A 26,642-nucleotide genomic window follows, 5' to 3' on the forward strand; every position below is an offset into this window, starting at 1 on the left:
TATTGAGATATCGAACGTGACGTAATGAAATATGTAGGGTAAATCTAGGCAGTAAATCCTAGAGACACTTTATGAGAAAAGTGGTGCACCAATGGGAACAAACGAGGGACAGACAGAGCACACTGCCAAAACAAATTTGGGGCCATCTCGGGCGATGGGTCGATGTCGTATCCAACAACAACAGCGCATGTTTGTCATGTGGTCTTTGTCGTGGATCTTCAGATCCATCAACCAATTGAATCCCCCGAAAATTCCTTCGTTACCAATCAATCTTTTTTCAGCTTTTCGGGGCCTTATCTCCTTTCTCTTGTTTGGCCACTGGACCTGGTCACTTCCGCGTTCGAGAGGATGGAGATGTTGCATCGACCTTGTTCCGTATACTCGCGTATATGATTATGAATATTGGGTTTGCGAAGAATCGACAATCATCCTATTTGTTTCTATGAACGAGTCTTCAACGTGAGGCACTTCCAGCGGCCAGCGAAGGCCGTGACCCTTGCTAGTACCACGTAGAACGGCCATGTTCATGTTATGAATTTCTAGCCAAAATTATCCGGATAGTCTTAATGAGCAAAATTTGAAAATGTTTATGACTTAATTGGTAAAAATATATATATATATATATATATATATATATTTACAACTAAATTAACACGATTGCAATAGATTTATGATATTTTTTAAAATAATTTTTCTCATTTTTTTTTACACACGAACGGTTGGCATTGATATGATAAAATAAGGTGAGGTTTACGACCGAATAGATAGAAGCGAGCCTATCGGTATGCCTCCATGGAGAGGACAATGAAGAGAAGGATGGCATGTAATGAATCCAAATTCGGGAGAAATTCTTTTTGGTAAGGAGAAAAACGATGGTCCACAAATGTAGGTCATGGGAACATCCGTCGTAGGGCAATTGATTTCCCAACCATTTGGTAGTTGCCTCAACCATACGGCTTTACCTTTCGCTAAGCTTTCATTTTGCGTTGTTGTTCCGATGTTGACCTATCATCCCTCGATAACATGGATCGAAAAAGGTGACAGAAGGGAAGAAAAGGAGGAGACAATACCCAACAAAGAAAATTGTCTAAAAAGTCTTAGATTTATTATATTTTTGTTAATTCAATCATAAATCTTTTAATTTTACCAATTGAGTCCATCCGACCAATCTTGATAGGAAATCGTTGACGTGGAGCCGACCGTCCTACATGGCATGGTCTGCACTGATGTGGATAATTTTTAATAGTATTTTATTTTTTTTCAATGTATTTATTGATATTTTTTCGTTTTATTCTTTTTCCTTCGTTGGGCACCTCCATTGATGGCGGGCGAGGAAAAAAAAATAAGAAAAAAAGGTAAAGAAGGAAAAATGAAAAATATTAATGAAGTCTTTAAAATAATATCAGAATATTATTAAAAGTTATCCAAGTCGGCGTTGGCCGTGCCACGGAGGACGGTTGGCTTCTACGTTAGCGGTTTCCTGCCAAAACGTGTCGGATGGATTTAGTTGGAAAAATATAAAAAGGTTTATGACTTAATTACTGAAAATGCAATACGTTTAGGATTTTTTAGACAATTTTCTCCGATATTTATGCAACTTCAGTTGGAGTTCTATTAGCCTTGAAGTCGGATATTCTTTTCTGGCTTTCTTTTACTAGGTGAATGTTTATAGCTCCATCTCGAGTTTTCGAATCAACATAAACTTAATGAAACTCGTTGTATTTTGGAAAATCATCTAAGAATAGTGAAAGATGAGAATCTCCACGGCTGTTTTTCTTTGTATATACATGCATGGTTATTCCATGGATCTCTTGACAAAAGTAACAATAAAATCTTCTTCTTCTTCTTCTTCTTTTACAAATTTGTGTGCTCTATCATAAGTGGCAAAAAGTAATTTTCTTTTCGCACGGAAAGAGTGAGTTACAAAAACCCACTAGAAGAAAATGTAAAATTCTGAAGCAGACAGAAAGTGAAGAAAACTTGGATGTAGGCCCAATAGTCATTACGTGGGCTTCTTATGCCCACATTTGTGTTCCTAGCAGCCCAAGAATGAATGTGCTAGCATTAGATTATACATGGCCGCGTTATTTGTCCATCTTTGTAATTCGACCATATACATCTCCTCCAATTCAACTACAGTGTTGACCTAACTTTCTCCAACTTCAACAGGAAAATTATTGAAAAAGATATAAATCTATTGCACTTGTGCCAATTAGGTCATAAACCTTTCAATTTAGCCAATTTACTCATAAATATTTTGACGATTTGCCAATTTTAGTCCTAAATCTCTTGATGATTTGTCAATTTAGTCATTCCCCCCAATTTTAGCCGAAAATCATTGGAGTGGCGGTCTAGTCGGTCGCGATCGTCCTATATGGCACAGTCGGTGCCAACGTACATAATTTTTTTTTTAAATTTAAAATTTTTATTAGAAAATGAAGGAATGAAAAAAAAAATAAAAGTTTAAGAGAATTTAAAAATTTTAAAAATTATCCATGTCAATATTGGCCATGGCTATCGTTTACTAGACAGCTATGTCGGTCTTTTCAGGCCAAAATCTGTCGGAAGGACTAAATTAGCAAATCATCAAAAGGTTCCGGACTAAATTAACACAATTAAAAGATTTATGACTAAATTAAGATAAATATAATATATTTATGATTTTTTTTTTTGGTAATTTTCCTTGAGTGTAACCCGTGTACTTCAACCGAGTCGCATGTGCTCTCTTCTTTGGGAAACCGTTGGCTAATCCCATATCAAGCATGTTTCATTTAGAGAAATTAGCAAATCCCCACTTCTTCTTCTTCTTTCTTTTTCCATTTTGACTTTTTCTCTTCTGTTTCTCAAAATACCAATTTGAAAACTCCATGGGGAACAAGATTACGTTGCCCTCCTCCTAGAAAACACCAAGCATATCTAAACTATTCACCCAACCCCAAACTCAGTAGTACCTCCTCCCACAGTCTTAACAGAAACATCCACAAAGCCTCAGCTCCTCCACGTATCGCCGTTCCGCTTTTTTCCGACCATGCCTCCTGCAGTTCATATCCGTCGTTCCCACTCCCGCCTCCTTTGCAAGAATACAATCCTTAAATTAGAACGGACTATATTGTAGTCGCGGTGTGAGCCAACCAAATAAATTTCACAGCCCCAATCTAATGAAGAGACAAAATAGGTTCCCTTTGGAATCTTTAGGCTATTCAGCCAAATAATTCAGAAAGCACGAGGCTTATTTGGCTAAGGACCCACCAAAGATATGAAGCCAAGCAAGAGGACACATGCGTGACTCGATGAGACCATGTGATGGGGGTTGACATCACACCAAAACCGGACTCGTTCCAACTTCCCCGAAATGAAAATCCACCCGAATCTCGACAGAGATGGGACGCAATACACGATCAGTCCACATCCGATCAGAATTTGGATCGCCCACATCCCTCGACACTCCTACGCCAAGCCCACGTGCAATGGCGCGTTTGGGACCGACCCATGTACTGTTCATTATAGTGACCAGTATTGTTCGTATGGTTTGTTCGTGAGCAGTTGGAGGAGTCCTATCGATAGAGAGACGATTTGGATTATTCGCATAGGCTATCGGTTGATTCCGAAGGGTGAATTGTTGTCTAGGCTCATTGCTTTTAGAACAAGTTGATCTTATATATAAAACAAATTGAAACGAGCTATTGAGAAAAACTCATAGTTGATTTTGAAGTTACCAAAAAAATCCATTATCTCCTATACCTGAATTAATACAATGAAATGCGGTTTTGCAGATTATCCAAAAGTATAAGTGACACGGGATTGAATCTGACAGAAAAAGCTCAGATGATGCTACGAGGGCCTCGGACACTGTAGGAGTTCGGATGTTGAAATGAAGCTCAAGATCCGAGAGAGCATTTCATGTGCAACGATCAAAATATCAAGAGATGTATATGAGATGATTTAGTTGGAATATTGTTTCATCACAATGGCTAGCAAACCAAGCTGGATCGTTCTTGAAGATTCTCTAACCTAAATATCAATCAAGGACGCGGATTAAAGGAGACAAAGATGACTCACCTAATGAAGAATTTTATCTATGAAAACCCAAGATCACGATTGTATGGGTGATTTGATCCAACGGGGGATTCTTTCCTTTGTCATCCTCAACGGCTACGAGATCCTTTTTTTATACAATTTCGACCAAACAGAAAAGTTTGGAGAGCGATCCTTGGACTCCTTGCAATGGGTAGTTGAAGGCGGCGGAGTATAAAAGGATTTCTCAAACTCGAAGAAAAGTGATGAAGTGAAAGAGAGCAGAATTCTAAATTTCAAGATCAAGAGAGTTTCACATTATTCATACATTTGATCTAAACATTGTAAATCTTAGATGAGAACATTCGAGTGTATGAATGTTAGGTGAGAAGTCTTTTGACTCAATATCTATCATTGAGTTGTAACCTCCGAGCCATTTACTAGTGGAATCATGCCGATTGGCTGCCGGCATGAAGAAATGGACTTATGGTTAAATAAAGATGAACCATTGTAAATTCTCTATGCACATTTCTCTTTCCCTTAATCTCTATGTTTATATTTTGTGATAATAGAATTGTGCATGACCGCCGCATCCGAGGGTATCTCGGATTTTCTAGATAGCATCATCTGAATGAAGATCCGAGCATATTTATTTATATTCCGCATTGATTTCATAAAATCATTTGAAATACCTATTCACCCCCTCTAGGTGATAACGCTAGGACTAACACGAGCTCCATATCGAGTTTTCACAATAAATCATGTAATAACAAGTATTCGATGCGCGGTCATTTGCTCATTGATTCGTCGCACATAGTCTGCACTGGACTTCCACTATTACAATTTCAAATGAAAACAAAAAGTATTCTTCTAAGGACCTAGGCCTAACTCAATGAGACCTTCCCAGATCTCTCTGACTTTCACACTTTTGATAAATTGATGGCGTATCCACTTATACATCTAATCAAGTCGATGAAGCATGATTTCGTGCTTGTCAATGTCATGGACACCTTCTCTGCCTCTATCCAAGATAATCTGATCATTCTTCAACCTGGAAAAATACCAAAAAAATTTTAAACCTATTGTATTCGTACCAATTCAGTCCTACACATTTGAATTGTGTTAATTTAGACTTAAACATTTTCACATTAGTATCAATTAAGCACATCCGGTTACCGACGTGGATGTTGGTCATGTCATTGGCACGGCTATATATATATATCTTGTTTCTTTGTTTTTTCTTTCCTTGTTCATTTTTCCAGTAGTCGGTGACACATGCCATGGCGGGTGGTGTTTGGCCTTGCCGACCGGTGCCTGGATGAGGACGAGCCCCAATGAGGCCCCCATTGCTAGATCTGGAGAGGCCGGCCCTTGTCTGTGGTCGGCGATCGGCTACTAGCAGAAAGAGAAGGGAAAGAAAAAGAAAAGAAAAAAAAAAGAAAAAGAGAAAAAATTCAAAAAAATTATTTGAAATATTTTAACAGTGCTGGACATTCCATGTAGGACCGCAGACATCCACTTTAGCGATTTACAGTTTAAATTTGCCGGATGGACTGAATCGGTACCATTGTGAAAGGATTTATGATTAAATTAGCAATTGAAAGGTTTATGATTGAATTTGTACAAATACAATAAATTTAGGACTTTTTTGACACTTTTTCCCTATTCAATCTCATCTGAAACGAGGATGAGTAGAGAAGTAAGGGTGGAAACATCACCGGAACTTGTGGTCCAAAGCGGACATGTTTTTTGTTTTAGGGTAAATTTGGTTGTGGATGGTAATTGGGTGGCGCATATGCACAAGCCAGGTGGTTTGACAAACGTCCTCTCTCATCGCCTTGATGACTGGGATACGCTTTATTTGGCTTCCTCAAAAGAACGTTATGGGTTATCAGATCTCGGATTGAGTATGAAATAAATTGGTATGACACATGATCCAAGAACTTATAATTTAATCTTCCATTCTTGTTTCTCGTCTTTGAACGTATTATACTAATTGGAAGCTATGCACGATTGTTAGTCCACGGAGCTTTGTCAAAGCAGTATCTTTAATTTACTTTCTTTTCTAGCCAAAAAAAAAAGAAGGGGGGGGGAACCCTAAAGATGCAAGCTCTACAAGCTGTGACATTCGATTGTAACCTGGCTAAACTCGGACAAATGAAGAAAATCAAACACGAATTATTTGAAAGCTCAAGCAGATCTTGCTGATTGAGCACTACTGATGAGCCATAGTCGACGTCACAAACGCTCAATAGAATTGATCACCCTACATCCATCCCCCAACGAAATAACCCACCATTCAAAATTTCTAAACTTTTCTGTCAGAAGCACGACAATCTTTGAGCCGGTCCCCAATTGATCGAAACTTTCTCCAGCCGGTCTTGTTTATTGGTGTTTATAAACATGGACATTGTTCACATTCACATTCGTTTAAGTTGGCATGTGAGTGAATGTTAAGTTCCCATTGAAATAGGATCCACACGAGGAACGATGACTTATAAACCACCTGATTGGAGGCATGATTAGAGAACAAGAACAAGTATCTAATAAGTTGATTAAAGAACTAGAGATGGTTGGAGGAAGATATAAACATCTTTATTGTGTCTCTAAACGAGAATGACTGCATAATAACTTGGTTAAAGAACCAACTATCAACCCTCTCTCTTTCATTAATTCCAGAAAGAAAAAAAAAAAAAGAATGCCTGGATTTTTTTTTCTTTTGGTCAAGAATGCCTGGATTGATTGACTGAAATTTCGCAAATTTGGAGTATGCCACACAAGTGATTGTCTTCAGTTCCCCTAGAAACGGAGGATGACTCTACCCAATTGATTGTTGAATCACCCGTGTTTAGGTGCGCCTATCATTTCGTAAACTATGCAATTCAATCAATCACGTAATTAGCCATGTCGTATCATCCCCAGCTCATTGTATTTAGTAGAGATCTTAAGAACCGATGCCCGCACTTCGTTGCATGCATCACTATTGGTTCCTCCCTGATCACCCAATTTTTGGTCCATGGTAGGACAAGATGAGTAGTTGATAATTGTTCATGTCATATGCTAGCTGACATTTCTCTACAGTTTGATATATTAGCCAAGTAGTTTTGTAATTTGGTGATCAATTACCTAAAAAAGTCTTAAATCAACTATAATTGTACCAATTTAGTCCGAGATTTGACACCAAAAAAAAAAAAAAAAACGCTCCGTTATTCAAGTTAGATCAATCAAACTAAATAAGGGAAGATAATATCAGGATCATTTGAATCTATTCTTATATCAATTTTCATATATCAATCGCTAGGGTGTGTTATATTCGCCATGGATCGTCATTGGCTCAGTGCATAGATCTCGCTTTCTGAAAAACGCCAAGGAATTACGGCCCTTACAAAAAAGAAGAAGATAGAAAACCGCAACCCCAGTTTCAAGGCCTCGAGGACAGCTCAAACCCCGAAAGATCGAATGAGCTCCAAAAGTTATCATTCGTCGGAAGCAATCTGAACTGGTCATCGGACGGCGACGTTCCGATATCCTGTAGCTGCACCATGGGCTGCCACCCGAAATTCGCCAAGCACGACGTCGTGTCAGTGTCACCCCATAATAAGTCGCCCGCTGATTCATGGTGATCGAAACCATTTGTTTCCATGAACAGCCCTTCAAGCTCAAAGTGAGGAGCTTCCAGAGGCGGCTCAGCCGGCTCCCCAACGAGATCAAGCGACGCTGCCGTCTGCACGCTCTCCGGCGTCACCGCACTTGAGGTCAAACCTGTCAAATCTTGAGAGCTGGACTTCGTCTGCTCATAATTCAAGAACTTGGCGAAAACCGCCGCCATGTCGATATCCGGCTCACCAGCTGCGGCGGCTGGCGAGCCACTCTGAGGAGACTCTACGCCCTGATCCCTGCCCACTGAGTCAGGCTGACCAACAGCAAGGGAAGCGTGCTCGGGCTGGCCAGAGGCTGGAGCCTGCGACCTGGAGGAAGGCTTCGCTGCGCCGCGTCGGTTCTTGCGGCAGCCGCCACCGACGGGGACATTGCGGATCGAGCCGCCCTTGGTCCAGTACCGGCGGCAGGACTTGCAGAAGTATCGGGGCTGAGAGAGGCTGTAGTTGTTGTAGTAGCAGAACTTGGTGTGGCCAGAGGCGCAGCGGGGGCAGCTCGGGGCCGCGGCGGGGATGCCACCATGGCCTGCGGCCCCCCACCGCTGGAACAGCGCCGCTTGGTCGCTCGAGGGCGCGAACATCGGGTTCTTTCACATCCAGCGGCCCAAGACAAACGAGACAGCTCTCGGTTCTCGGTTTAGCGTTAGTCTGCGACCCAAATGGGAGGTGGTGCTTCCTTAGTTCTCTTGGGTTTTGGCCTTTGGGACGAAAGAGATGATCAAGATTGAAGAAGAAGAGGAGAGATATATACGGATGAGCAGGAGGAGCGGTGCATTGAAGAAGGACACGTGTGGGCCCAGTCTGGATTTGCTGACACGGAACGTGTGGGCGGTTGCTGAGCCGTCACCACCAAGCAAGCGGATGCAGACGGAGAAGGTGGTGGCGATATGATTGATGGGTGATCATGTGTTTTGTGTTGTTGAATTTCATTTCATCGTGCAATTTCCCAAGTTAGGGTCCATCTTCTGTCTGATCTAAAACACTGGATATCATAAGAGCGCAAACAATGCCAAATTAGCATGGGTTGATAAATGTATAATTCAAATGCCCTAAACTTCACAAAGTATATCATCTTGTGTCCGACGTTCCAATTCGCTACGTCATAGATCGAATAACTTTTGTACCCGAGTTATTCTCTTCCGGGGGGCAATTTTGTCGCATGGCGATTAAGGGGTTGGCCAATCACTATTATGAGGGGCGATTCGTCACATGGCACTTACGGGACGGGCAACATCGGAGAGCGATTGAAGGGGACGAGGCAGAGCTCGTTGGTTGGCATAGTCGTCCTTGACTAGCGTTGGGTGTGGGGCGATGGATCCATAGATGACTATGGGGGGTCCACTTTGAGCTGGGATGGAGGGTATGGCTCTATTATGATAAATGGTAACTCTTGTTTGTTTCCTGCTGAAGATGCAGGAGAAGTGAAAAAAAGAAAAGGAAAGATAGAACAAGTCCTCCTTACCAAAAAAAAAAAAAAAAAAGATAGAACAAGTCCTTGGCCCATGCGAATCAAGGAAGTTATAAACTTATTGTAATAGTGCAAATTTAATCTTAAACTTTTTTTTTCGCCAATTCAATCCTAAATCTTTTTACGTTTTGTCAATTCAATCCACTTAGCCAATTTCGATCGAAAATCACTAACATGGATCCTAGCCATCTTACGTTGTATAGCTGGCATCCTAATCCTCGTCAACCCTAAGTTCAGGGAAAAAAGAAAAATATTATAATAATTTTAAATTATTATTAAAATTTATCTATGTCGACATTAGTTATATCACATAGGACGAATGATGTCCACATCCATGATTTTCGATCAAAATTAGCGTGATCGACTGAATCGGTAAAACGCGAAAAGATTTGTGATTGAATTAGCCCAAAAAAAATTTATAACTGAAATTGACACAATTACAATAAATTTATGATTTTTTTGATAATTTTTTCGTCTCACGGAGACGCGTTCTCTCGTCCGTGAGTTTTAGTGGCGCGTGTGAGGCTGAGCAAATTTACAATGTATTTCCAAGTTTCAAGACTTCGGAATTCGCGAAATGACAATGCAAGTCAAAGGAAGATTGCTCGTGAAATTTTGAGGAGCTAACGTCGCGGGAGGCGTTGTTGCGCCGCACGTGCTTCCGCTGCTACGTGGCGCGTCTTCCTTATTTCCCGATTCCCTAACTCAAACCTCCAAATAAGATTAGCTTCTTCTTCTTCTCCTCCTTTTAATCTTTGTTGTTTTTTTTTTTTTTTTGGATTTCGGGTGGAAACAAAGTCCAATTAACAAGACTTGCGCTCGCAGCGTGGCGGTAGTCAGCCCTCCTCGAAATCCGATGCCATCCTTTGACTTTTCTCGGTCAGCTCATTAATTCCGGTGGTTAATCTTTTGCTAGTACGATGATAATCGCTAGCCAGTCGTTTGGAAAGCTGGCGTGTGCCTGTCTTGTGCTTCTCAAGCTGCGGTTTAACTAATTGCACGAAGGGTGCGCGGAAACCGATGAGTTACTGCCTAAGGCGATCGCCAAAAGGGAGCACAAGTATAACTTCGTCAGCACATTCAATTGGATCCATCTTCACTCAATGGCTGAAATTAATGAGTTAAGAGATAATAATGATATATTAACTACTTCACATAACACTAATCCTTCGATAGGGAAATTTTATTACACAACTCACGCACACATCTTAACAACTTGTGTATTAGATTATCATATTGGTGGAGATTAGTCGAATTTTCAAATATCCCCTCTTTTTGTTTCGCTAAAAGAAGAGGAAAAAAAAATTAATGTTGGGAAATTAAAAAAGAAAGAAGTGATGATGCGAAAAAAAGAAAGAAAGCAAATTAGGATGAGAAGAGGAAAACGCTATCGTACTTTGAATGCTAGATCCTCTCGATGAAACTAACCAAGAAAACTAATTAGAAAGAAAAGCATATACTGAGTCGATAAATTCTTTGAGAGTACATTGCAGTGGCTTGAGATTGCTGGAACCAAAAAGGATATGGAAGCTTAGAAAGTTTTGGTGTATATGCAATATGATCTTCGGATCTAGAGAAATCAAGCTTGATCTCACCATTTTTTTATTAGCTCGCGTATATAGTGACACTTAATGTCAATGTATTTACTTTCGCCATGAAAAACAAGATTATTGACAAATGCAATTGCCGACTTCTTATCAACCATTACTTTAGTAGGACGTTTATGTTCGTGCATCGGTTTACAAAGCATCCTATGAAGCCATATCGCCGGGCATGCCGCCGAAGCTACTCCTATAAATTCTACTTTGGCCATTGAGAGTGCAAATAACATGTTGTTTTTCGAGGACCAAGAAATCACTCATGCTATTCGGAAGTAATCTTTCGCATCTCAATATTACTTGCCCAATCACAGTCTGTGTACCCCCACTAAAATGAAATTATCAGTATAGAAATATGAAATTTCATGATCACGAGTTCCATTAACATACCGCGTAATTGTTATTAATGCATGCAAATGTGATTGGTATGATTTCTCAATGAACTTACTAATAATTCCCATGCCATAATTAGAATCTAGCCTTGTACAAGCCAAATATTGGTAATAATACTTTCAAAGTAAGTGCGCTTTACTAGTTCACTTGTTCATTCTTTCTTCAGCTCCAACCATTACGCTACAGAAGTTCACATTGATTTGAGTGATTTTGTATTGATTCGCTTCGAGATGTTATTAGCATATTTTTGGTGTGAAATAAGTACGTCATCATTCTTCTACTTCACTTCAAGGCTTAGAAAATTTCACATCAATCCCAAATTTGTCATCTCAAACTGGCTAGTCATGGTCGTGACGGCCTAAATTTTTGCCCGATTGGATTAACGAGCGGAATAGTCATGTGGGGCTTAGATTATTAGAAATTGCATTGAATTTAAATCATGGTATAGTGAATGGTGAGCTATAGTTTAGTTATGGGCACAATAAAAAATTAGAATTGATGGACCGTTATTTGCGGGTAACCGTTTTGATCTTCAAAAGAGTAGTTCGCGTCGGAGTTGGTTCATGAATGGAGTGCGAAGCTTGCCCTTGAGCCCAATGACCTAGTGCGCTATATAAGGGGCCCCTTCTTCTCTTTCCTCATTTTTATGTGGCAAGTAGGGGTGTCAACGGGTCGAGTCTCGGCCGGGCCCAAGCCGGCCCGAAATAGAATAGTACCAAGCTCGACCCGACCCGGCCCGACCCTGGCCGGGCCGGCTTGGGTTGGGTCGGGCCGGATTCTAGTCCGATTCTTTATTTTCTTCTTTTTTTGAATCAAAATCAATAACAAACCCATCAAATAAAAAAATAAAAATAAATTAAAAATAAATTGAAAATAAAATATTGGTGTTAAAAAAAGTCGGGCGGCGGGCCAGCCCGGCCCGAGTACCAAACCCGGCCCGAAAAGGCCGGAAAATTATGTGAATTTTGTGGCTGAGCCGGGCTAGCCCGTCTGGCACGGGCTTTTTTTACACCCCTGGTGGCAAGAACCCCAAGACTCTCTTTCTCTCATTCTCTCCTCTCCCTCTTGCTCGGTACTTCCCCACTCGAGCTCTCAATCCTTCATCTTTGGCCGGTGATTCCTTGGCTCGACAACAACGAACCTCGAGCTCTCTAACCACGACCAGCTTGCCCTAGACATCGTTCATCCCTCTCTCTTGCACAGTGTGATCCGCGCGGCCAAGGAAGGAGGAAGGAGACCCATGGCTTTGTTGGCGACAATTCGACTTTGGTTTCACTTTTCTTAGGACCCGAGGCAAGTGTTACATCCGACCTATCTACTAGACTAGCTATTTGTTGATTGATTGGGTGTGAGGATGTCGTTTGGATTTCGGTATGAAAGAGGGAAGTTTGGGTTGCATGTCGAGGTAGATGGCTTTGCATGTTCCATCCGTCTTCATCTAGCATCTTTAGGTCTTGGGTGACTAGAAAATATGATATGATCGTCTTGAATGTTCCCGGATTGACGTGAATTGAAGTTGGATTTACATGGGCATTTGGTCGTGAGCCTTAAGGGTTGCTCTTGGAGATCTGTAGCTGGCACGTCATATGTAACCGACGGTTTCGTGTGTTGGGGGTGTTGGCCAGCTGGTTTATACTATTGGATAAACTTGCTTGTGAACTTTGTGGTTGGATTTGCCCTGTCCTTGTGCAAATCGGAAAGTCCATTAGCTGAAAGGCTTGGAGAAGTGTTAGTAGTTAACACTGGGGCTATATATGTGGAATTGGACAAGGAAATTGGTAACTTATTGATGGTGGATCGATGAGTTTTGGTTGTTGTCCTATCAACACCAAAATAATAACAAGTATCGAATGGGTGTCATCATCAATATGTCCTAAAGTCGGTAGATTAGGAGCGATGAATGATTTTTCGAAATTCGGTAAGTTGGTCGTAATATGCCAAAAGTTGCAAGGACCTTATATTCGGGAAGTGGGCAGCAAGGTCATTAAGTCCAAGATTCGGTAATTGGTTATGATTCGGGAACTTTCCAAAAATCGCAGAAAGTTAACGATGGAGGGGTGCAGGCATAAAGAGGGCCATGGAACAGCTAAGTTAGCCACGTCAATGGGAAGTTATAAGCAGGAAACGAAAGTAATGAGCACGAATAGATCATAGGAGGTTATTAAAAAAGATTCAAATTCAAAGTCATTATGGCAGTTGAAGATCAAGTTTTGGCGGACAAAAGCAATAAAGAACATGGGCAAAAAGAGGTAGTTATTGAAGGCATCAAGATTAAAGATTTGAAAATACAAAGATAATCGGCTGAGTAGTTACGGGACGAAAGGAGATACAAATATCCAGAAGAAAGGAGAGATCAACAAGATGAACACACATCCAAAAAATACTCAATTTCCTCCGTAATTTAACTTTTGTCGCACTTTAAGTTCTTGCACTTTCAATTCTAGTAGCCAAGTTTATTTCCTAGTCATGTCTTGCTTTCTTAGGAGTATCGTAACTTAACTCGGACTTTTGTTGATCTCAAGGCCACTTTCAATCCATCTATTTCAAACCAATTTCCACACCTTCTCTTTGTGATATGTTCTTTATCGGATATCTCCTCGACAATTGAACCAGAGAACCTTCTTAATAAAATCGAAAAACGAATTTCGGTGAAAGATTTTCCTTATTGCAAAACGAGCGAACACGTCCGGATGATCTTAGTTTCTTTTTACTTTACACATTTTTTGTGGTGGTTTCCATTGTGAACTTTGGTACTCGTTGCTTGTGAAGTACCATCCAATCGCAATAATATATAGATGGTTTAGTCAGTTAATTAGATGTCCATTTGCGGCTCAATCCCTCGTTGTTACCCTCTTTTCGGATGCCTAGTTACAGGTGGCCTCGGATGATAGTAATGGTGTTAGAGCATGCCAATGAAGATGTGGATAGTACTCTGGAGTAGATGTTACCTTTGAAGTCCTCCCAGTGTATTCGTTTGGTTTGTTTAGAGAAGATAATGTACAAAATGATCAATTACTTATATAAAATCAGTTGTTTTTGCTATGTGTGCTCTTATTGTTTATGGTATCAGTAGAGAACCCTGTAAGGCTATACCATATAGGCGACGTGATTGCCGTCTCTTTGCATGCACTTGTATTCTATATGGCCGTCTGATTGTTTTTAGTTTATTAAGCTTTTACATGTGTCATTATATTACGTAATATCATTTTAAATAAAGCGCGATTAGCAAGTAGGTGGCGAGACCGGGAACGCCACAATGGCATCCCCGAATTCATTTAAAACCTGTTCACAGCTTCCTTAAATATCAAATCATCAACATAAATGCATATAATTATGATATCACCTTTAGTATTTGACTTTATATAGTGTATGCTCATATGGGCACTTTTGAAGCTCGTGCTCTAACGGGTATATGTCAATCCTCGTGGATGATGTGCCTGTTTTAGCCTTATAATACTTTTTTTTTGTTTGTAAACTTGATTATCATGCACTTTGTTCTTATAACATCGTGGTTTCTTCACATATACTTCCTCATTAAGGAAACCATTGAGAAATGCTAATTTTATATCCGTTTAATAGATCTTCCGATAGTTTTAAGCCGACATTGCTAAGATCATTCGAATGGTATCCATTCGAGCCATTGGTACAAATATTTCAAAATGATCAATACAAGACTTTTGCTTATAGCCTTTTATAGCCAGTCTAGCTTTGTAATGATCCACCTTATCATCGGGTTTGTACTTCGTCTTATATGCCCACTTGACACAAATGGGCTTCTTACCATGTGGCGCAGAAGTTAGCATCCATGTGTCATTCCTTTTAATGGAGTAGATTTTTCCATCCATTACTTGGATCTACTTCTCATCTATACCTATATTATCATAGGATATGGGATTACATTCTGTAACTAATAACAAATTTACAGTTGTTTCGCCAATTTCCCCGTCACTGTCATTATCATCATCTCTTGTGACCACATAATCCTTGATTTTTACTGGCATTTGCCGTGATCACCGGAAATGATGAATTGATATTCTAGAAATTGTTGTTGGGGAAGAATATGAACTACCAGGTGAAGATGATGGATCTTCAGTTGAAGATTTTTTCATCTCTCCCACCAATGATTCATCTTCAAGAGGGATACTTTTCTGGTCGACATTTTGGTTCCAGTCCCATGGTTCATTTAAAAAAATTGGACATCCTTGATGATAATTACCTAATATGTAACTAGATTATACAACTTAGGACCCTTAGTCACATCACTATAGCTGATGAAAATGCATTTCTGACTATTGTCATCCAACTTTTTCCTCCATTCATCGGGTATATGGGGATATGGGAATATGCTGTGCACCCATGTACTCATAGGAACGAAGGATCTAGCTTGTTGTCATGCCAAGCCTCTTATAGGGTTCTTTTAAGAAACTCCTTGTCTGACGCTTGTTTATATAAATACAGCACAAGCAATGACTTCTGTCCAAAACTTCTTTTGTAAATCTTTGGCCTTTAGGATACTTTATTGCATTTAAAAAACAGTTCTATTCTTTATTTCTATTATACCATTTTGTTAAGGAGTATAGAAACTAGTCAACTAACATTTCACTCCATGAATCTTACATTTTTCAAATTTATTTGAAATAATTTCTCCACCTCTATCCATTCCCAATATCTTTAGACTAAAGCTTTTATGTTTCTCATCGTAGACTTTAAATTCTTTAAATTTGCCAAAAGCTTTGTATCTTTCTATCAAGAAATATATCCTCCTTTTTTTTTTTTTTGTAAAATCATCAACAAAAAAGTATTTGTACCTCTTTTATGTAACTGATTCCACCTCAACAAGGCCACAAATATCTATATGTACCAATTCCCAAGGTTGCTTGGCTCTTCTAACTTTTTCAAGTGGAAAGAATACCACAAGACATCCTTTACATGGGCAGTCTGGACTATCGATCAAAGGCATGCCGGTCGCCATCTTTTTATAGACCAGTAATTTTAGTCCATGAAAATTTAGATAATCGAATCGAAGATTTCACAATCACTTGCTATCTTTTGTCATCGCTTGCAAACTCAACGGATTCTTTGTCCGAGGAGATAAATGGAACATCTAATTCTTTGTCATATGCACCATCGTGATCAAATTTTCGAAAAGTTATCCAACACTCGGCAAATTCCAAAAAAGTCCCGACACAAAATAAACATCCGCAACAACATTAGCACAATATTTTGATTTCATATCAGTGGTACCTTTATTCATCATGAGAATTTTTTTATTTATTCTCAAAGTTGACTTCACCACGAATTGTCTCATTTAACTACGAGAATAGCTCATTACGGCCACACATGTGATTACTACACCTAGTATCAAGATACCGGATATTGGTGTCCATAGTGCTTGAGTCATTCGTTTTGCATGCTAACACCACGTATTCATCGGTATCGATGGTATGTACATGTTCTAGCTGCTCGTGTCCCATGTCGGCTTAGCATTCAGATTTGTAATGTCCGAATTTGTTACACATAAAACACTTGACTTTGATTTGTCACGTGTTTCATATATTTTGGTAGAATTCAAATTTTTTCCTCTACCTCGGACACCTCCACAACCTTGGGCAATATGATGGCTTCCTCGATTTGAGTGAGTGACTTGACTTTGTAGTGCTTTCTCGGGATATGAACCGATGGATATTTGATTCATTCTTTGCTCGTGCGAGGATAATGAACCCATCAACTGCTCCAATGTCATGGTCGATATATCTTGGCCTTCTTTGATTACGACTCAAACATCTTGGAGTTCTTCATCATTAACCCTTAATTGTTTAACAATGGTTTGTACACAGTCAAAGTACGCCAAGATAGATTTGAGTCATTCATGCACAAAGACTTGAAATCTCCTCAAAGTGTTTGAAGCCATACCCATCTAACCCGATCGTCGCCTTCGTTGAGCTGTTGCAAGATATCCCCTGCTTTTGCGGTCTGCACGCTCGATATTTCTCAAATATCATCTCCTCCATGCTCCGATTATTCATAGTGAGAGGTGAGAAAAAATGAGCAAAAGAAAAACAAAAATCAATTTCTGGTATGAGAGTCCATCAAAATTCCTCCTTGATGAGTCTAGAGACCAAGACATTGAATTCGTGTAATGGGAAGTTTCGCATCATTGTCACTGTTTTCTTTTGTTTTTTCTTCGCATGTGCGTATCCTTTGCAGAATCACATCTTTCTTGCCATATCTTCTGCTCCTTAAATTTCATGTTAAACGTGGGAATGGAGTGCTTGAGCTAGAAATTCAATCACCGGTCTGTTTACTATATATGTATACATATATAAATATATGAAAGAAATTGTGCCAATTTAGATCTGGGCTATAGGCTCGCCTTCGCCAACGGATGGTGGAGCGAGCTTCGCCGGAGGCCGACGAGGTCCTCGCCTTTGGCAGTCACCAGACCTCAACAACCGGCAGGGAGGAAGAAGAAAGGGCAGAAAAAAAGAAAGAGAAAAAAGAAAAAAAACAATAAAAAATTAAAAAATACGTGAAAAATATCAAAATTTTGTTAAAAATTGTCAGCTATTTACAGCAAAAATTAGCGGGATGGACTCAATTGGTATAAATGCAAAATTTTTAGGACTAAATTGAAAAAAAAAAAAAGACGGTTTAAGACTGAATTGGCACAATTACAATAGGTATAGGACATTTTTTATAATTCTCTAGGAAGAAATCTCTCCTAGACATAAATGACAAATTCCACTTTGATTTGAAGATGCTAATGCTCTATGATGTTGCACATAAATCGTGTTAAATATTGCACACAGGTTCTCAAAATTCCTACACATGATCAGCAGGCATCGATTGAGCCCAGCAAAGCTCTCTCTATCTTGTGCAATCTCGCCAAGGCCTCTCTCATGCTCGGACGATCCTTGGCGGATGGCGCCACACAAGACAGGCCTAACCTGATTGACGCGGCAACACATTCTTTGCACCTCATGAACCAACCGTTCCTTGGTTTCGTGCTGCTTCCTAAGCTAACGTTGTCCAAACGCGCGAAGTGGCTCGAGGAGACATTTCTCCCCATCAAATTGGAAGCCTTCTTGTTTGCGAAAAGCCTTGGATCAGCAATGTCGAGAACTTTATGATCCCCATCATTCAATGACGACGTGAAAATTCTCAGGTTCAGGATTTCCTCGAACATTTGGTCAGTCGGCTTCTTCAGGATGTCCGAGCAGGATGATGCCGAAACTGTAGACATATCCACTGGTTGATGCCCTGCTTCCCATTCCATACTCTAGGAGTCAGAAAAGAGGCACAAGACTGTCATTATAGTATGACAAGCTCGATCAAAACTTCAATAAATTTGCTACATAGTGAAAAAAAAAAAGAACTACAGTACCTGGATGAATGTAACCAATCGAACCTTTCAGTCCTACTGTGCTATGACCTTTTCCTGCTGAGTTTGACGAAGAAACAGAGCCAATCGGACGTCCTCCCCAACGTGTGCAACCATGTGGTCATCCAAAAGGACATTCCCCGGCTTCAGATAGCAGTAGACCACAAGAGGGTCACGGCCGGGATGCAAGCAATCCATTGCAGAAGCTACATAAAATAGCGACATTGAGCCTCTGCATTAGGCTCAAGCTCGAACCGTCGCGCTCCTTGTCCTCTGGGTACAGCCACTTCTCCAAGTTACTGTAAGGCATGTACTGCATCACCAGCGCTTTGAACTCATGCCCCGTGCGGTCGATGCTCGAGCAGGAAGTGAGGACTTACACGAGGTTCCTCAACCCAGGATGAATTTGAGAGCTTCGCCTTCTGCGTTGAAGCACTTGGAACCCTTGCTTTGCTCAAGATCTATCCCACTCATTTGTTCGGCTTCTTTATTTTATAACTTCATCCAAGATTTTGAATTGTCTGAAAGATTGAGGAAAACAACGAAGGGGGAGAGGTAATAGTCAACATAAGCGGCAATAAAAATTAAAGTTTTCTTTGGTATATGCAAAACTATTACAATTACATCTGGAAAATTAAGTGCCCGTTCGATCTGAGAATCCTACAGAAACTTCTGATGTCATTTTCAATCGAGAACGAAGACACTCATGTCGGCTCGAAGGAAAACTTATAAGGTAGTCCCGATCTTTGTCAGTACATTTCAATCATTAGATCAAGTGAATTGTGCCGTGAGATTTATGTATGATTCACATGATCTAATGGCTCCTGTAAAGTAGGTTAAAGTAAGTTGGAAGTATCCAAAAGAAGCACATGCTCGAGGGAGTAATGTGAGCATTCACGAAGTCGGAGGGACGAAGTGACATCCTCCGATCGCTCTCTCAAGTCGGTGAAATCTTGGCTTTACAAGTTGGAACAAGCTCTCTTCCTCTTGGTAAATGCAACCCTCTTCCCAGCAAGAGCTCACCAAGGCTTCATTTGAAAGAAGAACACCTCCTTATAAACCCTTCGAATTGTCAACTTGAAAAGGGTTAGGAAAAGAAAAACGTAAAGGAAATAGAGAGTCGAAAATTGGTCAACAAAAGTGATTTAAATGGACAAATATAATTCCATTGAAAGCTGAGAACATTTTCAATAGCCAAACAGGCCCAAAAGCACATTGAGAACGAGTCAACGTGATTTCTTAATCTCGAAATTTGAATGGTCAGAACTGATGTTCTCAAGGAAAGAAACTCATCCACAACGAAGAAAATTCTCAAGGGTGCTTCTCGGATACAAGATGGCATCATCCTCTACGGCCTCGAGAGACATATTGATGGGCATGTTCATCGCAGCGACATTGCTCATGTCCTCGCCTGAAGTGGTGTCTGCATCACCAGAAGCAGAAACTAAGCTTGGTGAGTCAATCATCATGATTGAAAGTCTGTTCCTTTGCCTTCTCAACCTTCTATAAACATTGAAGCTCTTGACAACATCTGATCTTCTCTTTCTGAAGTGAGCAAGAATTGCTCCTTATCCCTAGGGTTTTTAAGGATGGATATGGTCCATATGACTAGACAATTAAAGACGGGCATGGTATTGTAGAGAGAATTTCTGTAACTTCGTGGGACTAACTATGTCATGTCTGTGTTCGTGACATTCATCGTTGGTTCTTGTACTTAAATCAGATCTTTGGACATCTGTGCATAATTCAATAAAATGATCTACACTTCTCGACTTGGATAACCAGGTTCTTACTGAGCTGGAAGAAAGATAAGAGGGATACTGTTCAGACGCTTTAAATATTACGCCGGCTGATAAATGATAACGAGCCTAAAAAGGTTTGTAGAATAGTCAATATGATTTCCAGCCACATGGCTTTTTGTAAATGGAAGCAAATTAGTACTTGGGGGGTATCTATGATTGATTCAATAGGTGCAATAATTAAATTTCATGTGCAGGACGGAAATCTCGCACGGTATATTCCCTAGACTGCCATTTTGGATCAGAAGGAGGAAGCGGCTATGTTCCGCCATCACATTAGCCTCCTGTTATCTTCCTGTCCTTAATCTGGTTTTGGTTATATATTAGTAAGCAAATGAAAGCTGAAAGATGGTAGCCTAGCCACCACTGTCAGCAACTTGATGAATGTGCTCCAAAGGGGATTGTTTCAATGTCCTCTGAGAATATGTAAACGTCTGGACTGGGTTGCCAATAAGTCTGTTTGGCTTTTTTGAGGTATTTCTAAGTGTAATAGCTTATAGTTTGCACTGGAACTCATTGCCGAACTTCATTGCCGTCACTCGGGAAATTTACGACCACAGGAATGTACATGCCGTTGAAGCGTTTTACTCGCTAGTTTGATCAATTTCTGGGTCCGTGGTTATCACTGTGATGAGTCCAGTAATCACAGAGGTAAAGCAAAGTGCCGTGCGCCGGGTACATGGGCGAACATTCTCTCTAACTCCTGTTTTGTACATAATGGAATACATAAATAAGGAAGCCGTTGAGATGAAAATTAGCATCGCTGAGAAAGTGGATTTGATAAACAATAGACCCAATATGTACTCATAAAGAGCCCAAGATGTCTTGCTTTGTATGGGCGTAGGGCATTCCTTTATCTTTTCCTTTTCCTTTTTTCAAAATATCGTCCTTTAGATTTTGAGAGAGTATAAGGCAGATAGATACTAGAAATCATGAGATTTACTTGCTCCATTGCAAGACTAATACCAACTGACTTGGGCTGATTCCATAAGTCAGAAGGATTCAGCTGAAAGCACGTTGCTAGCTCAACTATAGCAGTTAGGAGTTTGGTTTTGACCCTTAAAAGAATGACACATGAGCCCAATAAGGATCAAAAGGGACTCGGTGCATCGGTCAATTCAACTCGTTAATAACATTTTATTACTCCAATGCCAATTAGGTTAGGACTTCATATAGAGCTCTAAGGATGAAGACGTTTAACTAATGATCGATTTAATTCAATTGAATGTGCCGAAATTTCATTTTCAGTGACCAAACTCTTTTTTGGTAGTACAAAGATTTCTATCTTATTTGTTGGGTCACTAGCTAAACGCTCTCGGGATGTTCCCGCAGTACAAAATTTGCATGTTCCAATAAGCATTGGAAAGCTTCGAATCAATCACCCTTCTAAAGAAAATGACATTGTCAATTTCAATCATTAAGTTTTATTTTTCAGGACGATGCCTTGCGATCTCATAGGAGTAGAATTCAGTTAATTTACCTCATAAATGGCTAAAAAATCTCAAGCCTTTCATTTTTATAACCTGCAATAGTTTGCATGGTACCAAAAAGGGTGGACAGAGATTGGCATCAAACGATTTCGGACATCATTATGGCTTTATAGCTCAATAATTACATGTACTGAATTTCAATTGAAAATCATGGCCAAAAGTACATTAGGAGTGTCAAATGTTTGTGTACGGTGGTCATTTTAGTGCCATTTTTTTTTATCACTTAAGTGTCAATTTTTTTTTTTTAAAGATGGTTATTTCAATGCCAACTTCGGTGAGTTTCGCCGGAGCATCCTAGTTAGCAAAAAAAAAATTAAAAATCAATAAAAAAAATCCACATAATATTAAAAAATTAAAAATAAACTAAAAAAGTAAAAAATATATATAAAGAAAAACACAAACTTGCCGTTGCAGCGGTGAGGGCCTGCCACCCGTGACGGGGGATGGGTGGGGGAGTACCTAGGGGGTCGCCGAGCCCTAGTGACTCCCACCGAGGCCTTGCTAGGGGTCGGCAAGGCCGGGCCGTGGTTGGCCAAGGCCCCGCAAACCCTCGACGACACCCTCTCCCCCCCTCCCCCCTCCCCCCTCCCCCCCTTGAGCACACCCCCACCCATCACCGCCCGATGATGGTGAGCGGTGGCGGCGAGGGCTCAAAGCCGTCGCCGTTGCAACCGCAAGTTTGTGTTTTTTTTTTATAGTTATTTTTATGTTTAATTTTAATTTTGTAAAAAAAATTAACTTAATTTTTAGTTTAAAAGTTCACGTGGACTGAATTTTAAAAGAAAAATTGCCACATGGACACCATGTGGATAGACTTTTTTAAAAAAATTCCACATAATATTAATAAATTAATAAAAAAAGAAGCCACGTGTACTTGTTTCGCCGAATTAGAACTTAAGTGATCATTTTTTTGTCAGAATTTGTACTTCGGTGATCGTTTTTTTTTTTCAATTTGATTTTTAAGTAATTCAAAAAAAATATTGACATTCCTATTATACTTTTACCGAAAATCACTTAAGATAATCATTTTGGGGGACCGAAGACTCATTCTGTCCCTTTGTCACTTCGTATTTATTGCGGGTTCACCATCCGATTGATTAATCATCATTGAAAAGTCATGGTTTCTCCCTGCTCTGCCTCGATTAGGTGGACCCATCTATTTCCTGGATTGGATATAAATGATATCCTTTTTTAGTGTAACGTAAATATATACCCACATACTGTCTGAATTTCACATGATTAGCACATAACTCGTGAGACTTGAGAACCAATCTTATAATCATGGAAGAATTATCAAAAAAGTCTTAAACTTATTGTATCGATGCCGGTTTAATCATTAACCTTTCAATTATGTCAATTTAGTCATGAACATTTTAACAAATTTTCTATTTTTTATTTTTTCAATTTTTTCAATTTTTTATTAATTTTTGCTCCTATTTTATTTTCTTTCTTTTCTTTTTATAGTCCCTCACCAGCCACTAGCTGAGGCCCAATGACCCTAGTCGGCCCATAAGAGGAAAATAAACAGAAAAGGAAAGAAAAAAAAAATAAAATAGAATATCAATAAAAATTCAGAAAATTAAAAAGATAAAAAAATTATAAATAATTATTCGCATCTGCGTCGACCGTGCTTTGTAGGATAGTCGGTATCCACGTTAGCGAATTTCGCCCAAAATTGGTCGGAAAAACTAAATAAGCAAATCGGCAAAAGTTATAGGACTAAATTGGCACCATTAAAAAATTTAAGACTAAATTGACCGACGTATAATAGATTTATGATTTTTCAGATAATTATTTCTGTAATTAGTGCACGGGACATTATCAAGCCACAATATTTCGACTGATGCAGAGGAAACGACTTAACATGATTATATCGCACAGTACACCCCTTGGGAATATGCTTTTGGAGCGAGATAAGGTGGAAATGAATTTGGTTGTGGGAGTGGAAGTTTGAAGAAATCCAAGCAACTTGAGTCAAACAAGTTCAGGTCCAACTAGGCCGGTGATATTTGGTAGCTCCTAATGCATTTGAACAGGTCCAAGAAAGCTTCACCCAAGCCCTCTCTTCTTCTTCGGGTTGGGTTGGATTGGCTCATCATCTTGTCCAATTTCTCTCATGTCTACTTCAAAAACCCTCTATTCAAATTTTTTTTCTAAGGTACTTAGAAATCTTCAAGCACCCGTTTATTTTTGCTGTGTTGGTCCAATCGCTCATCCCGTGTCTTTGGACAATGATGCCACGACAAAATTAAACAAGGAAAGGGAATACAAAGAAGGGTTTCCGTGCTTTGTTTCATGGGTCTACATTCCCGGGTAGAGATAGCTGAAAAATTGGCATGGATAATCCATTGTAAGAAAAGCAAAGCATAAAAATGAAAATCACGTCCGCGACATACAAAAGAACCTTAAATACCGTAACTAGTCGGCCCTCGACATTGAAACATAGGGAAACCGTCTTGATATGATCCTAATGGCATATCCAACGTGTCTGAGAATCGGGGTGGATTCCACTTGATTGCAAAAGCTTCATCCTTGCACCCCCATGAAAATACAAATGATAAATGCATTGGAAGTCTTAAACTTGTCATAAAAGTACAATGAAGTCCTAAAATTTTCAAAAAATGGCATTCAAATCCTAAAACTTATTTCGCAAGTGCAATCGAATCCTAAAATTTTCAGAAGGTGCAATCAAATTCTAAAATTTATCATGAAAATGCAACAGAGATCTAAAACTTTAAAAAACTATCTGCTACATAGAGGTTTCTCCATGCCTAGCATTTCCTTTTGGCCGCAACCAAAGATTTTGCGAAAAATTTTCCGCTAGCTTAAAGAGTTAGCCACCGCAAACTCATCTAGAAGAGTAAAAACAATAGATAGATAGGAACAAAATGTCTCCTAGTACATAGCTAACAAAACACCATTTGCGAAGTCATCTAGAAGAGCATCATGTCTCATCACTTCTCCCCGTTTTCTCTTCCCTGTATCGTCTATTTTGTCGATGGCGCGGGAGACCGGGAATCAGTCTTCCCAAGTAGTCCCAATGGTTAGCGCCGTCAGGCTCACAATTACAATGACAAGCTCCAGCATCTATTTGCTCGAACCGTGTAAATTTACTCCAACATGAAGCACGAGCACTATAGAAACACCAACCTCGTAAGATTTTCCTGACCTAATTCCTTGCGAACGTTTTGTCGTACATGGACATCTGACGTCACCATGGAAAGCTCGTGCGACTCCTTCTAACCCCTCCTCAAGGTTAGACAAGTTCAAACACCCATTAAACCACGAAACCGGCCGTAATTATATCCTTAAAATATTGTTAACTTTATAATAAGCCCATTTCACTTCATTAGTTTGATAAATATTAGTCCCCAAGAATATTTTATTCCCCACCCTTCATTGACTTGCTCGCTTTTAAATATGTCACGTAAAGCCCTCGCATTCGCTGGGTATCTAGTAGAATGATAATGCGCTTGACATCGCCATCAACATTTCCTCCTCCACCATCATATCTTTCCCATCCCCCGAATTCATCGTTTCATCTGCCAAACTGCAAATCCAATCATTCCCACCATGGACTCCGACTTCCCGGCCAGCAAATCACCGAGGCGAGAGCTCCAAGGCCCGCGCCCGGCGCCGCTCAAGGTCCGCAAGGACTCCTACAAGATCCGGAAGCCCCCCGTGGCTCCGCAGCAGCAGCAGCAACAATCGTCACAGCAGCTGCCGGCCCCGCCCCGCCCGCCCGTCATCATCTATGCCGTGTCCCCGAAGGTCATCCACACGAACCCTAGCGAGTTCATGTCGCTGGTCCAGCGCCTCACCGGGGCGTCGTCCACGTACTTGCCGTCCCCGGTGGCCTCCGGCGGGGTGTCGCCCGCGGCGCGGTTCGCGACGGTCGAGAAGGCGAAGCCGCCTGCAGGGAAGCAGATCAGGGGCGGTGGGGACATATTGGAGGAGATAGAATCGATGGGGCAACTTGGTCATGGTGGGGTGATGGAGAGGACCGGGTCAATACCGGGGATCTTGTCGCCCGGGCCGGCCTCGCTCCAGCCGATCCCCGCGACCTTCTTCTCGCCGCCGTCGGACCCGAACCCGCTGAGCTTCTTCCAAGACTTGAGCCCGGCTCTTTATAGCACCAAGAACCACTTCGGGGAGGGAAGTTTTTTGCTTCAGAGTCCATCCCCATTTTTCTCGCCTCGGATAACTTCGCCTGCCCCATCTTTAGATTTCTTCAGTAATTTCTTTGACTTGTAACACAACATACTAGAATAGGACAAACATTTTAGAAACATGGGTAGCTCAATCATGGAGATTGCTGCAATTTCTCAGCGTTTGTTACATCATAGACGGAGTTTTAATTGGAATCGCATTCGATTCGATTTTGTGGCCAGCAGGTTGGAAGCTTGTGGCTTGGATTTTGATGTTTGCTTTCTTTCAATTTAGTGTTGTAGGCCAATTGACAGATGATGCGGCAGTTCTGGCTGAATAAATTCATTGTAATGGCCACCGGTCCCTCTCTTTCCACCCAATTTTTTCTTTCCCTTTCTTATTTTGCAGGAGATATCATTGGCAAATGTTTGACGCTATGTGATCACACGTTTCTTCTCGTTGTAACATGCTTCCGGCAAACGGCCAAAAAGAGAAGAGAAGACTTTCTTGCGAAACATTCAAACCTTGTATTGACCACCTTAAAAAGGGTTGTATCATTGTGCTTGGCCCACCCCCATCTGATGATTTGTGCTTCTTTTTCCCCCTTGATGAAAGCTGGAAATGTGAATCTTCATCAGGTGAATGGCTTGCTTCCCTAGGCCTAACACTACCGTCGCGGATATTGTCCAAGGGA

At 40.4% G+C, this 26,642-nt stretch overlaps 3 protein-coding genes and 1 long non-coding RNA gene across 4 annotated transcripts; 2 read left to right on the forward strand and 2 right to left on the reverse strand.

Annotated features, from left to right (window-relative positions):
* Positions 1–7,269: 7,269 nt before the first annotated feature.
* Positions 7,270–8,402, reverse strand: LOC115736850 (dof zinc finger protein DOF3.1-like). Its single transcript, XM_030668702.2, has one exon. The coding sequence runs from the start codon at positions 8,249–8,251 to the stop codon at positions 7,436–7,438; it is 816 nt and encodes a 271-aa protein (XP_030524562.1). The 5' UTR covers positions 8,252–8,402; the 3' UTR covers positions 7,270–7,435.
* Positions 8,403–17,961: 9,559 nt separating this feature from the next.
* LOC125313704 (receptor kinase-like protein Xa21) lies at positions 17,962–18,829 on the reverse strand. Its single transcript, XM_048273542.1, has 3 exons — positions 18,766–18,829; positions 18,562–18,716; positions 17,962–18,408 (listed from the first exon to the last, which is right to left on the reverse strand). Exons 1-3 carry the CDS (start codon positions 18,827–18,829, stop codon positions 17,962–17,964), a joined length of 666 nt encoding a protein of 221 aa, XP_048129499.1.
* Positions 18,830–19,745: 916 nt separating this feature from the next.
* On the forward strand, positions 19,746–20,903 carry LOC115736261. Its single transcript, XR_004014877.2, has 2 exons — positions 19,746–19,963; positions 20,507–20,903. It is a non-coding gene; the product is annotated as an uncharacterized LOC115736261 (long non-coding RNA).
* A 4,248-nt stretch (positions 20,904–25,151) lies between these two features.
* LOC115737001 (protein MKS1) lies at positions 25,152–26,163 on the forward strand. Its single transcript, XM_030668948.2, has one exon. It carries the CDS (start codon positions 25,373–25,375, stop codon positions 26,051–26,053), a length of 681 nt encoding a protein of 226 aa, XP_030524808.2. The 5' UTR covers positions 25,152–25,372; the 3' UTR covers positions 26,054–26,163.
* The last annotated feature ends 479 nt before the right edge of the window (positions 26,164–26,642 follow it).

This window comes from Rhodamnia argentea, chromosome 2 (assembly GCF_020921035.1).
Source record: "Rhodamnia argentea isolate NSW1041297 chromosome 2, ASM2092103v1, whole genome shotgun sequence".
In the NCBI taxonomy this organism is placed as follows: Eukaryota; Viridiplantae; Streptophyta; class Magnoliopsida; order Myrtales; family Myrtaceae; genus Rhodamnia; species Rhodamnia argentea.